General features: G+C 40.2%; 1 protein-coding gene across 6 annotated transcripts in view; it reads right to left on the reverse strand.

Moving 5' to 3' along the window:
• The window catches only part of cep192 (centrosomal protein 192kDa), an 84,390-nt gene that overhangs the window by 63,935 nt on the left and 6,620 nt on the right, over positions 1 to 13,835 (reverse strand). For 5 of the 6 annotated variants that reach the window (XM_004915255.4, XM_018095033.2, XM_031903899.1 and 2 more), the window contains exons 6-11: positions 13,549 to 13,690; positions 12,080 to 12,207; positions 11,740 to 11,811; positions 11,443 to 11,595; positions 4,319 to 4,475; positions 1,491 to 1,651 (exon numbers count right to left, since the gene is read on the reverse strand). In XM_004915255.4, the coding sequence (XP_004915312.2) occupies positions 1,491 to 1,651; positions 4,319 to 4,475; positions 11,443 to 11,595; positions 11,740 to 11,811; positions 12,080 to 12,207; positions 13,549 to 13,690 (813 nt within the window). The remainder of the gene's footprint in view (positions 1 to 1,490; positions 1,652 to 4,318; positions 4,476 to 11,442; positions 11,596 to 11,739; positions 11,812 to 12,079; positions 12,208 to 13,548; positions 13,691 to 13,835) is intronic. The other variant, XM_012965372.3, reaches the window with a different exon arrangement.

Raw genomic sequence — 13,835 nt, forward strand, 5'->3', positions numbered from 1 at the left:
TTATTTGATTAAATGCAGTTTATGGGAGATGGCCTTCCCATAACTTGGAGTACTTTGGATAACTTCCAGATAAGGCATCCCATACATGTACTCAATGATTTTTGCCCACGTTAACAGTCCCTAAAATAGATTAACTGAACAAAACAATATGTTTTATTCTTATCTTAACAAAGAAAGCAATAAAGAGAAAATAAACTGTTAAAAGCCTACAGACCGCAAACAACATTTTTTAGGCCAAGATGAATAAGATATTCAATCTTATTGCTCAAGAGAACAATGTAAGATTAATACTATTGAGTGGGTCTTGCTCTGAGCTCTTACAAGCATGCACATTGTATTACCTTCATAAATCAGATTACTACCCGCTTTTTTATTAGACATGTCATTTTGTTTTCTCATCCTTAACATCGGTCACAACAAACAAAATACAGGTATTGGACCCCTTATCCGGAAACCCATTATTTTTAAAAATTTTTCTTTCCAATAATAAAACAGTAGCTTGTACTTGATGCCAACTAAGATATAATTAATCCTTACTGGAGTCTAAATAATCCTGTTGACTTTAATTACTGTTTAAATCATTTTATTAGCAGACTTCAGGTAGGAGTCTGAATTACAGAAAGACCCCTTACCCGGAAAACCCCAGGTCCCAAGCATTCTAGATAAGGGGTCCCATACCTGTACATAGTGGGGAAATGCAATCTTTCTAAACCAGTGCTGTCCCAACTAGCGTCAGTGCCAGCATTATGTCACTGTGTGTATGACGCCTGTGTGTGCGCGCCATACTGTCTGCCCAATGAGGCCTGTGGGAGGTGAACCTGTCAGGGGTTTGTTCTAGGAGTGTTAGCATTTGGAAATGGAAATAGCGATTATATGGTCCCTAATTACATAACTTATGTGCTGGGGGTTTCTGTGCTATCAACAGGGGAGAAGGAGGCATATGGATTTAAGGGTATGTCTTAATATATTTCTTTCACAAATGAGTGATGGGTGATATCCCTACAGTGAGCGCTACGAACATTAATGTGGGTATGGTCTTAAAAGCTTTTGTGATAATATGGGTGTAGGTTGAAGTGGGTGTGGTTTAGAAAGGAGAGTGGTCAAAACCGAGTTCCATTATCGGCTCTCCACTATGAAGGCCAGAAAAATTCTGGGGCCTTGGTAACAAAAAAGTTGACCAGCACTGTCCTAAACAAACAAGAGCTAACATTTGTACATTTGCAAATAGGACTAAAGCCCTCCAAACATGTGACTGTCAGGTTCTATGTACATTCCATTGATAGGAGTAATCTGCGAAGTAAGGCTAGGCTGAAATGGGAGGCCCCTTGGTAGCAATGGAAACATAATATCCTATCATTAATAGGAAAAAAGAGTATTGTTTTAAACCATAAAATGCAATATTTAACATTAATTTTAACCAATTACCAATTACCAGTGTTAAAACTCTGTTATCCTTCATTTACTTTGGGACTTAAAATTCAACAACTTACTTCTATTTGTGAAGGCTGAAAACTGCGCCGATCATCTTGCCCAGCTACATTTCTTGCTACTAAGTCTGTATTCCATAACACAGGTCCCCGTATTTGAGAGGTTTGCAGGTTCTTTTGACTATCATCACTGCCACTACTACCATCACCAAACTCGGGTTTATCTTGTAATTAAAAAAAAAAAAAAACTCAAAACATATATTTCGAATTACTTTGCAGCCATTGTTCAAAGGGAAAAAGAAAAAAAAACCTGACACCACTTTGTCGAGTTGAAAGTACTTATACATATGTATAAAGTACATTTTTTGTACATATCAGGTCATTCCATTCTATAAAATATGCATTGCAAATGAATGCATGGCTAACTCTTACTGATCAGTCATTCATACTGCTAAAATTTACTTTTTCAAACAGCGCAAACTTCATTCCAGAGAATTAAATTCTCCTATAAAAACACATGTATATATCATTATTGCTTCCATTGTTGTAATGTGCTGCATGTACAGGTATACCTTGTACGTGCAGGAGATATTGATGCCAACATTCAATCTGCAATGCAGTTGTGAAAGTTTCTGGCCTCTGGATGTTCTGGGCTTCTGTGACAGCCCAAGGTAACAGCAGCACTACAGCAGTAAAGATCTTGGTATCTGAAGGCCCCTTTTAGCTTCAAACTTGTGCACATACAGAACGCAGTGAAATTGAGAAAATGAACATTTGTTTTCTTTCAGCAGTGTTTCTAGTTTCCAGTGTCCAATTTAACCTAACAACCAGGAAGCGGTTTCAGAGACTAGATGAAAAAAAAAAAAAAAAAAACACCACCTAACATTGTAGCCTCACAGAGCAATAATTGCTTGGCTACCAGGCCCAGCAACCCCAACTTCAAAAGCTAAAACCGGAAGCAAAATAAATTTGATTGTTAGATTGATAGCCTGTACCTTTTAAGTATAAAAAAAATAAAAAAAGGTAACAGAGTCGCACTTCATTTGGGGGAAACAACTTTTGGGTGATATGTGGCCTTAAAGTTTTTTTTTTTTTTTTTTTAAAGGCCACATATCACCCAAAAATTGTTTCCCCCAAATGAAGTGCGGCTCTGTTAGCTTATACCTTTTAAAAGTAAAAAAAATATATTCTACCCTGCTCCAATAATTGCCCTATCCTTCCCAGCGTTTATTAGAATACCTAGTAAAACGTTGCATCCGGTCATTTCAAATACGGCAGTCCAGAATTCACTATGCAACGATCGACATCTCCTCTTAGGCTTCCTTCTGTACAAGTCGGGCTAGGAGGAGATGTTGATCGTCGCATAGTGGATTCTGCATCTTCTGGATAGCTGTATCCGAAATGACCCGGTGCAACATTTTACAAGGTATTTTCTAATAAAGCATTTAAAAAAATAAACGCTGGGAAGGCAATTATTGGAGTAGGGTAGAATAGACTTTTCACTAAAAAAATTTTAGTGTTACTTTTCCTTTAAAAAAATAAATAGGCCCCCTACAGTGGTAGGCTGCCTGCACCGAGAGAGAGTTCCTGGATCGGGCAGCCATGCTGTGGCACTCACTTACATGTAACAGTACACCAACTGTATAATGTAGGTGGGCGAATCTCATCCACTGCTCCTACATCACACATGTGCACATAATGAACGAAAGGGGAGTCTCACTCATTATGGGCATGCATGCTAAATAACATGGACACCCACACTGGGAGCTCCATACGTAAAACAAAAAAAACCCCAAACAAACTATTGTTGCCCCCCAACCAGAGTGCATGCTCTATTAGCCCACACCTCTGGTGGGGGGGAGCAATTTTAGCATAATAGGTGCCCCTTAAATGAACAACTTGGATGCAATATTTCTAGCAAACTGCTACCCAAGCATTTCCTTGCTCCATGGGAGGGGGACAAAACCCTAGAACTACTCCATCATAACCATTCAAAACAAATAAAAGACATCACTATTTGCCAGGTACTGTATATCAAAAGGTGATTAAAAATATAGTCTGCATTTTGACCAAGCACATCAGTGATTACCATGGACCTAAAATTTATATAAAATACTTCATAATGTCACAGACGAAAATAAAAATTTATGTACTAAAGGTCACACTTTTTCTAGGTCTTATGTCTCTAAAGAATGTAGTCGGCAAGTGGGCTGCATTGGGCTTCTACTTTGCCTACACTGGGGGCCAGTGTGTCAGTCCAGATGCAGGCACACAAGGAGGATTAGCTCTGAAATTCAAACGGGTGTTTCTCGGCCGATATCCGCCATGTGTGCCTTGTTTCTGTTTGGTGTGGAACAATAAAGCCAACACAGGAGTGAATATTGGCGTGTGCTGGGCCTACTTTATCTACATTTATTGACGTGGCCATATGTTAGGGAGCCGCAGAATCACAAGGTAAAGCTATTTATAAATAAAGCCATACATACATACATACATACATACATACAGGGAGTGCTCCCAATTTCAAGATTTCGCTGCATCTGCACCAGGGTCAATACAATGGTTCCAGGTGCAGGCAAGGTAGGTAGGAGGCAGACAGCAGAGGGGCTGATTCTCTGCCTTTTTTGCAGGCCGACAATTTACTCATGTGGCATCAGCCTAGATATAATTTTCCTAACTTGGTCCCGTGAGGAGAGGAGCAGGACAGGTGTCCAGTGATTCAGGCTATGTTATCAAACTGCAGCCCCACATGCAGACTCCAATCTTTAGAGCCGATGGGGCACTAAAGTAGAACAATGATTATCATGTTAGGGTTAACAATACCATATGTGTAAAAGTAATGTAATAATGCAAGCACTATAAGATGACAAAGTTAGAAACTGCTGTTGTACCTGAAGCAGCAGCTAAACTTGGAGAGTCAAGACCATGCCCTTCTGCAGATTGTCTGCAATGCAAATCACTGTCCCTACTTTGAGTAGGAATCATTTCTTCATCAGAGCTACCACCTTCTAACCCTGGCCTAAAACTTGGTCTGTTTTGCTCTCCAATCTGTAAGATAAAAATTAGTTTAAGATAACAGGTGAAATAGTCAAACTAGTCAAAAAAATCAAGGACTATTAAAACATGAATTTAGGCTTTAAAGCAGGGGTCCCCAACCTTTTATACCCGTGAGCCACACTCAAACGTAAAAAGTGTTGGGAAGCAACACAAGCATGAAAAAATGTTCATGAGGGTGCCAAATAAAAGGCTGCGATTGGCTATTTGGTAGCCCCTATGTAGACTAGCAGCCTACAGGAGGCTCTGTTTGGCAGTACAACTGTTTTTAATGCCACCAACACAGGAATTCAAAAATGGGCACCTACTTTGAGGCCACTGGGAGCAACATCAAAGGGATTGGTGAGCAACATGTGGTTCACGAATCACTGGTTGGGGGATCACTGCTATAAAGCATTTCATGAATACTAAGCTAGGGATCAAGGACTCATAGGTTTTATTCATACAAAAATATTTCTGTAAACAGTAAAAAGAAAAAGACTGATGGCGAAAAGACAAGATCACAATCATATGTATGATGACTTCAGTCTAAAATCTGCCAACACCTTCATTAGCACATGATAAAGGCAGATATTCTGAAACAGGGTCCCTTCACAAAAGGAATGGAGCCACTATACAATGCTGAAGGCAGCCAAATCATTTCTTAGCAAACTCTTAGCATGTAAGAACCTAATATAGCAAATTGTATTGGCTGCATGGAGCATGTTCATCAGGGGCAACACTAGTAAAAAATGCATCAACTAATCTATCAAATTTTAAGGTTTTTAGGAGCAGGCACCTCTGACTTTAGACCAAATCTACTGTTTTAAAGCCAAGGTAAAGCTCCTTTTAATTTGATTTGGTTCACACATACCACTTTTGGGTTCAGGTTTTATGGTTCCTCTCTGTGCCTATACATGAAATTTATAAGAGAAAGGTTTAATATGTACCTCTCATTGGGGATTTGACTTTTACACTATACTTTATAGGTATCTAGTATAAATAAATTTGAAGCAACTGGACTTGTTTAGTAATCATTGAAGACGTTTCACTACTCATCCGAGCAGCTTCTTCAGTTCAACTGACTGGTATGGGAAGTCCTCAGCATATATACTCTTCCACTAATCCAATCACAATGGCACTATGTAACTCTTCAGAAAGGTGACATCTGAAACTCACAGAGGTGTGAATGCTGTGGAGTTACTTTGAAAGGATTACCCAAGTATCATGCAACTCTTCAAACAGGTGTTACTTGTTAGAGTTGCATGAATGGATGTGTGAAGAGTTCTGAAACTGCCGGGGTACAGATGTTAGAACATCTGCCATTCATTTTGGAGAGAATACTCTAAAACTGGTTCGGGAATATGAAAGAACAGCAAGAAAACTCGCAGACTATCGGAACCATCTACGCTTCAATCTCAGATGCAGACATCAGGGACTCACTCCTTGTAGCCTACGCCTGGGTTCCACCGTAAAAGGTCACAGAGCCAGCAATATCTTACAGAAGGCCCAAAAACATCTACTAAATGAACGGGTTAGACAGATCAACTTCACCATTGAGGCCCTTAAACAGAAAATTGAACAACTGAAACAGACTCTGACAAAACAGCTACCTGATGTAACTCTGGAAAGGGTGGTTCAGTTCATTGAACATGCACAGATGGCCCAACACATTAAGAGTAAGGAGAGGCAAATAAGCAAGTTCACCAGCTTACTGTCACGTAGCAGCGGTTTGAGGACAGAAGAACTAACCTGGAGGCAGAAAGATGAGACATCCAAGAACACCAAAGATACATGGGTTAAGAACCTATCAGACAGGGTACTTACTCAGCCAGAAAAGGACGTGCTAGCCAAGGGGTTAAACTATGCAGTGACACCACAACACATCCCAGTGGTTGAGCTCATCACAGCCACGGAATCTGCCATCAATAACAACCATATAAAGGTGGAGGAAGCAGAACAACTCAGACTAAAAGTGTCAGCTGCATTGTCAAGTGCCAGAGCACCCCCCTCTAACCTTACTACACAAGAGAGGAGAGCTCTCACATCTCTCAGTAAGGACCCGAACATCACCATCCTGCCAGCAGATAAAGGGCGATGCACAGTTGTGCTAAACACAACTGACTATCACTGCAAAATGACCTCGCTACTCAGTGATAGCAATACATATGAACCTTTAAGGAGAGACCCAAGCAGCAGTTACAAGAAAAAGGTGATAGATTGCCTACAACAACTTGAAAAGGAGGAAGCCATTGATCGAGCTTTATACCACCGCCTGTACCCCAGAGAAGCTACACCATGCTTATATGGACTCCCCAAGATACATAAAGATGGAGCACCACTCAGGCCTATTGTCAGCAGCATCAATTCAGTGACTTACAGCATTGCAAAATACTTGGCCAACATCTTAGCCCCATTGGTAGGTAAAACAGTGCATCATATCCAAAATGCCAAAGAGTTTGTCACCAAGATTCAAGGAGTCAAACTAGAGGCAGAAGAAACTATGGTATCATATGATGTCACTTCACTGTTCACATGTATACCTACCACAGAGGCTACTGAGACTGTAAGAAATCGACTGCAGAAAGATGACACCCTCAGCAGCAGAACGAAACTCAGTCCCAACCAAGTATGTTTATTGTTAGATTTGTGCCTGAACACCACATACTTCAAATACAAGGACCAATTTTACAGGCAAAAACATGGCTGTGCAATGGGTTCACCAGTTTCTCCCATTGTAGCAAACTTGTATATGGAAGAAGTGGAAAGGAAGGCCCTACTCACATTCAATGGAACTACACCAAGTCACTGGTTCAGGTATGTAGATGACACGTGGGTTAAAATCAGATCCAACGAAGTGGCGGCCTTTTCAGAACACATTAACTCAGTGGACAACAACATCAAGTTCACAAGGGAGGATGTCCATGAGAACAAACTTGCTTTTTTGGACTGTTTGATATCCATTCAAGAGGGGGGTATCTTGAAAACAGAAGTATACAGGAAACCCACTCACACGGATCAATATCTGTTGTTCGATTCCCACCATCCGCTGGAACACAAACTGGGTGTCATTAGAACTCTACACCACAGGGCGGAAAGTGTAACAACTGATACAGAGTCCAAGGACAAGGAATGTAAACATCTCAGAGGAGCACTGAAAGCTTGTGGCTACCCAGACTGGGCCTTTGTCAAAACAAGAGCAACTAAGCCCAACAGGAACACCAAAAGGAATAACCGTCCTGAGGCAGAGAGAAGGCGCAATATAGTCATCCCCTATGTAGCAGGAGTGTCGGAGAAACTCAGGAGAATTTTCAACAAACACCACATCCCTGTGTTTTTCAAACCTAGCAACACACTGAGACAAAAACTTGTACACCCAAAGGATCCAACACCAAAGGAAAAACAAAGCAATGTTGTATACGCAGTCCCGTGTAGCGAGGAGTGCACAGACCTTTACATTGGTGAGACAAAGCAACTGCTCTCTAAGCGAATGGCTCAGCATAGGAGGGCGAACACTACAGGCCAGGACTCTGCTGTCTTTCTACACCTAAAAGACAAGGGACACTCCTTTGAAAACAGCAACGTCCAAATTTTGGACAAAGAAGACCGCTGGTTTGAAAGAGGTGTAAAAGAGGCCATTCATGTCAAGGTGGAGAAACCATCCCTTAACAGAGGCGGGGGACTTCGACACCATCTGTCTGCTACATACAATGCTGTTCTAACATCTGTACCCCGGCAGTTTCAGAACTCTTCACACATCCATTCATGCAACTCTAACAAGTAACACCTGTTTGAAGAGTTGCATGATACTTGGGTAATCCTTTCAAAGTAACTCCACAGCATTCACACCTCTGTGAGTTTCAGATGTCACCTTTCTGAAGAGTTACATAGTGCCATTGTGATTGGATTAGTGGAAGAGTATATATGCTGAGGACTTCCCATACCAGTCAGTTGAACTGAAGAAGCTGCTCGGATGAGTAGTGAAACGTCTTCAATGATTACTAAACAAGTCCAGTTGCTTCAAATTTATTTATACTAGATATACCATGACCTGGATGAATGAAAATCTTCATAGATATACTTTATAGGAAACGGTAGGATGTGTATATAATTTTATATGGGCTTTTATTCTTTTCTATATATATTATGGATAGTGATTTACTAAAGGACCACTGTGGTAAATGGATACTTATAGTTAGTCCTAACTCAAGTTTAAAACATTTCCTTAAATTTTATTGCACTAGAGGGAATTCTCTCTCCATTTATTATAAGCTGTTTATGTATTAACTACACGTTCTGAATAAAACATAGTTAATGATAGCTCTAGAGATCCCTACTATAAACTGGGTTTTTTTTACAAAAAAAAGGTAGAGAAAGGCGTCAGGTCTTAGAAAGCGCTGACTGAGGTTTAAAAAACCCCAATGAGATATGAAATCTATAAAATGTTTCATCGTGAGAAAGCTACAAACCAGGGACAAAGGCAGAAAGAGAAATTTTATCATCTTACCGTGATTTCGATTTCCAAGTCACTCTTCATGGCAGCATTCACCAACATTGGGTAATACCAACCCCTTTAGGTCACTGGACAGGAAAGTGTTAAGCTTGACATATAAGCCCCCCCCCAGCAACTGAAGGGAGGGAGGTTGGCGATTAAGTCATGAAGAATTAAGTCTAAAACAACTGGACTTTTCTGAGTTTTTCTTGAAAACGTTTCACCACTCATCCGAGTGGCTTCTTCAGTTCAAATGACTGGTAGGGAATTCCCCGGTATTTAAACTCTTGATGGTAGTAGAGTCACAGACATCCAATCACAATGGTTCCATTGAACTTGTTCAGTTAGGTGTTAGCTGAAACTGACAGGTGTAAGAAGGTATGATCCAATCACAATGGTACCAAGATTCTCATTGATGAAGGTGTTAATCCTTCAAAGTACATGACTGGAAGTGTGAACTGTTGTGAAACTGCCGGGGTAAGGATGTCAACGCGCCATTGTATGTTGGTGACAAGCGGTGTCTCAGGCCCCCTCCTCTGTTCAGGGATGGTTTTTCCAGGTTGGCATAAATGGCATGAAGAGTGACTTGGAAATAGAAATCACGGTAAGATGATAAAATTTCTCTATTTCCCAAGCTACCATGGCAGCAAATCACCAACATTGGGAATTCCCCAAGCTAAGAGAAGGGAGGGACAACAGAGGCTGCTTAATCAATTTATTTCAGAACATTCAGTGAATGACTGCCTGAAGAATTTTCCTCCCAAATCTTGCTTCTTGGGACTGCAAGACATCCAGCCTGTAGTGCCAGATAAAGGTAGACACAGACGACCACCTTGCTGCCTTACAGATCGCCTCCGGCAGAGCCCTGGCTTCTGCCGCCCAGGATGTAGCCACTGCCCTGGTGGAATGTGCCTTAAGATCCCTTAGGATCTCCCTGCCAACCAACTGGTAAGCCAAGATGATACAGGAGCAAATCCATCGACTGACCGTCACTTTAGATGGGGCACATCCCTTTCTTGGGCCCCTTGCAATTATAAACAATTTATCGGACTTGCGCCAAGACACTGTTCGTTCTAAATAATGTGATACTGCTCGGTCCAAATCCAAGGTGTGCCAAAGTCTCTCCTGCTCCGACTTGGGATCTGGACAGAATGAAGGCAGAACCACCTCCAGTTCTGAATGGAATAGAGACACCCCTTTGGTAGAAACCCGAACACTGGCCTCATCACCACCTTAGCCAGAGAACCACATACTGTGGTATTTGAGGACAAGAGGGAGCACATCTCCCCAACTCGACAGGCTGACGTAACGGCCACCAAAAACAGAACTTTCAATGTTGCATGCCAATCAGAAGATTTTCCCAGCCGTTCAAATGGAGCTGACATTAAAGTCTTTAAGACTAAAGGTAGATCCCAGGGAGGAATTCTAGGTTTAAAGTATGGACGAACTCTTCAAGGCGTTGAAAAATCTTCTGATCAACAAACCTTCCGACCAGACTTTTTCTGTTAGAGTTGGCAAAGCCGACACCTGACCTCGCAATGTACTATTGCTGAAGGCTTTTTTGTATCCTGAAAACAGAAATTGAACTACTAGGCTTGAATCAGGACTGTATCTGAACCTCTTTCCAGAGCAAATTGCGCAAAACATTTCCACACTTTGTAGCATTGAGCAGAGGTAGAGGCCTTCCTTGATCTCAACAGCAAGGACAGTTAACACTTTCCTGTCCAGTGACCTAGAGGGGCGGGATTACCCAATGTTGGTGATTTGCTGCCATGGTGACTTGGGAAAGTATAACGAGCACACACAGATACCAGGCTGAAGTCTATACTATGACATTTCACATGAAGCTTTTTTAAATTGTACAGAGGTAGATAATTGTGTAAAGAGTTGGATATATAGCACTGCTGCCTCTCAGCATTAAGGTTATTGGTCCAACATCAAGCTAAGCGCCAATGGCATGGAGCTTACATAGTTTTTTTTTTTTCTTTTAAGAGTTTCCTCCAAGTGCTTTATTGTCTTCCCACAATTCAAACACAATTGAAGGTTAAGTGGTTCCTGATCAAGCTGACCTCACTTTATGTGCATGTCTGTGGATATGGACAGGAACTGATGTGACCGAATAAGGAAATCAATGCAAGTCATTTGGTAACAGCATGGCACTATATTAATAAAAGTAAAACATCAATGCAAAGGAAAGTATTGGTCTGTAGTCACATACAAATTGAGGGATTGTAAGCTCTTGCAAGCAGGGCCCTCTGATTCTATTGTTACTCTGTATACCTATGTTTGTTAAACTTTTAAGATCCCGGTTTGTTTAAATTTATTTTGAAGCACTACTTAATATGCTGGCGCTATATAAATAAATAAATGATGATGATGATGATGATGAGGGATGGGGTTGTAAAGTGTTTCACCTAATGGAGAAATAGGGGAAAAAAAAAAAAAAGCTAGGATTTATTAAGCAATGGAAAAAACAAGATATCGACATACACAATGCCTTGATGCGCTCACTAGGAACTGTTCTCTTTGTAGATGTTGCAGTGCAGCTTTTTCCAGTTCGTGTTCTACATCTTCATCATCACTTGCTGGTGCAGAATCCATGCCAGCAGCAGCTAAACGAACATCAAGCATCTGAAAAGCTTCCTAAAACATGCAACATTGCCATGAAACAATAAACATTTCCTATATACAGAATTTGGCCCGTTTCAACTCTCTCTCTCTCCCCCCCCCCCCCCAATAAAATCATGGAAGCCTGAAGAGAAGGAGCATAAGTATATGGGACATTACCTCGTAATCTTCAAGAAACTGCAAGTTGTCTGAATCTTGTTTACAGGGCCTGATGTCACTACTGCTTAATGCCTGTACGAATGAGAACCATAAAAGGTGTTATTGTTTTAAATACGGTTTTGTCCATTTTATTTTTTTGGAGAATAAAAACCAAGTCTCATGAAATACAAAACACCTGCAATTGTTAATTGTCAATAACAAGCTGTATGTAGCCAATACAAGACAGAAGAAGTGTTAAAAACTAAAACCAACTCTAAAAATGTTATTTTTTGTATTCTGTAAAAATAAAGACAAAGTTCTAGGTCACAAACTTGTTGAAAATTGTAATATTGTATCATACCGCATATGAAAGTCTCTTTGGCTCTGTAATTTCCTGCCCCTCAATAACTCCACGCTGCATTCCATGGGGAAGAAGTTTTTTAAAGTAGGCTTCCAACTGGTCATCATAAAACTCATCATCTACATCATCTGTTCAAAAAAAAAAAACAAACAAAAAAAAAAATATATATCTCACTATATATCCAAGTGGGTCTACATAGATGTTTTTACATACTGGAGAAGTATACAAGGTTACACACAGCTGCACTGCTCAGGTTAATGCTATAGATTATAAGAAAAAAAGAAACTACTACAAAATTCATAGATAGATAACTGGTATTCTATTTGAAATCTAGTATGATTTACAATTAATAGTAACCAATACAAAACATCAAGCTCATGTCCCATACATTATTCTACATCTCAAAGACGGACAATAGCACTTTAAGAAGTGTTAGAAATTCCCACTATTTCCTTAGAGTGAAGACACACTGAGCTAAACTGCCTTAGCTAAAACACACAGACAATTATCAGTAAATGATCGTCACTGTCTATTTTTGTAGCTGTGACAAGTACCTGCTCCGTGTAGCACTGTGCAGCTTCACCCTGAAGAAACACCGAAGAGTGCCAAGTACTGGCTCCTAAAGCTCAAAAATATTTTCTAAATACATTGCAGCTCTCTGAACTGCATTCTGTGCGCATTTTCCAAAAGTTCCTCAGAAAGAGAGAGGATATAGATATAGAAGACATAGAAATAGAAGTAGAAGATATAGATGATATAGATATAGAAATATCTCAAGACTAGCAGGATGACTTTGGAAGACAACCAGCTGGAGTTATAAATATTTAACATTTTTTATTTTTTTTCCAGATGTTGAACATGTAAACATTAATTCTTCTTGTACAACACTGCATACCCTAGAAGCACTTTATAAAGTTACATACAGTTAGCACACAGTGCTAGCTGCTTTGTCTCCTCCTAACCTGTGCTTTTCATCAAGGGTGCATTCGGGTGCAGGCACAAGTAGCAGGCGTAGGGCTGAATTTTCGGCAAGCGTTTTTCCGCTTGCCAAAAATTTCAGCCCTACGCCTTGTGTGGCATCAGCCTTAGCTATCGAATACCATTGAAATGCCTACTGTGTCACCTTCCTGACCAGCGTTTTGATCACAGCTGAACAAAGTATTCATTGTGTTGTAGCCAACATGGTAAATCATGTTTCTCTTAACCAGGTTTGCTTGGGTTCACTTTAGTTCTCCTGTTTCCACTCATACTCCAAAATATATGCTGGCAGGTTAACTGGCTCCTGATAAATTGGACCATTGTGTTTGTAATAGGGACCTTCAGATTGTAAACTGAACTGGGGAGGGACTGATGTGCATGTTTAACTTTGAAAGTGTTACAGATATGTAAGCACTAATTAAAGGATAATAAAACAATGCGTTAATATTCTTAATTTCAAATCTTAAAAGTATTTGAAATATAGCTTTTACCTGATGAGCTCCCTTCCAAGCTTGCGATAGACAGTAACTTTTCGTTTTCTAGGAAACTTGTTAAACTTTTACCGAGTTCATCTTTCAATAAATCTTCATTTTCCTTCATAGCATGTAGGTTTGCATGTGTTAGCTTGAAAGCCTTAAAGAAATTAAAAAATAAAAAAAATGGGGGGGGGGGGGGGTGTTACTCATCATTAACCCTTTTACTGCCAGCCATTTTGGTTAAAGCGGAACTTGTATTGCCAGACAGTTTTTGAACATTTTGCACTGTTTCACTTTAGGGG

This window comes from Xenopus tropicalis, chromosome 6 (assembly GCF_000004195.4).
Source record: "Xenopus tropicalis strain Nigerian chromosome 6, UCB_Xtro_10.0, whole genome shotgun sequence".
Lineage (NCBI taxonomy): Eukaryota > Metazoa > Chordata > Amphibia > Anura > Pipidae > Xenopus > Xenopus tropicalis.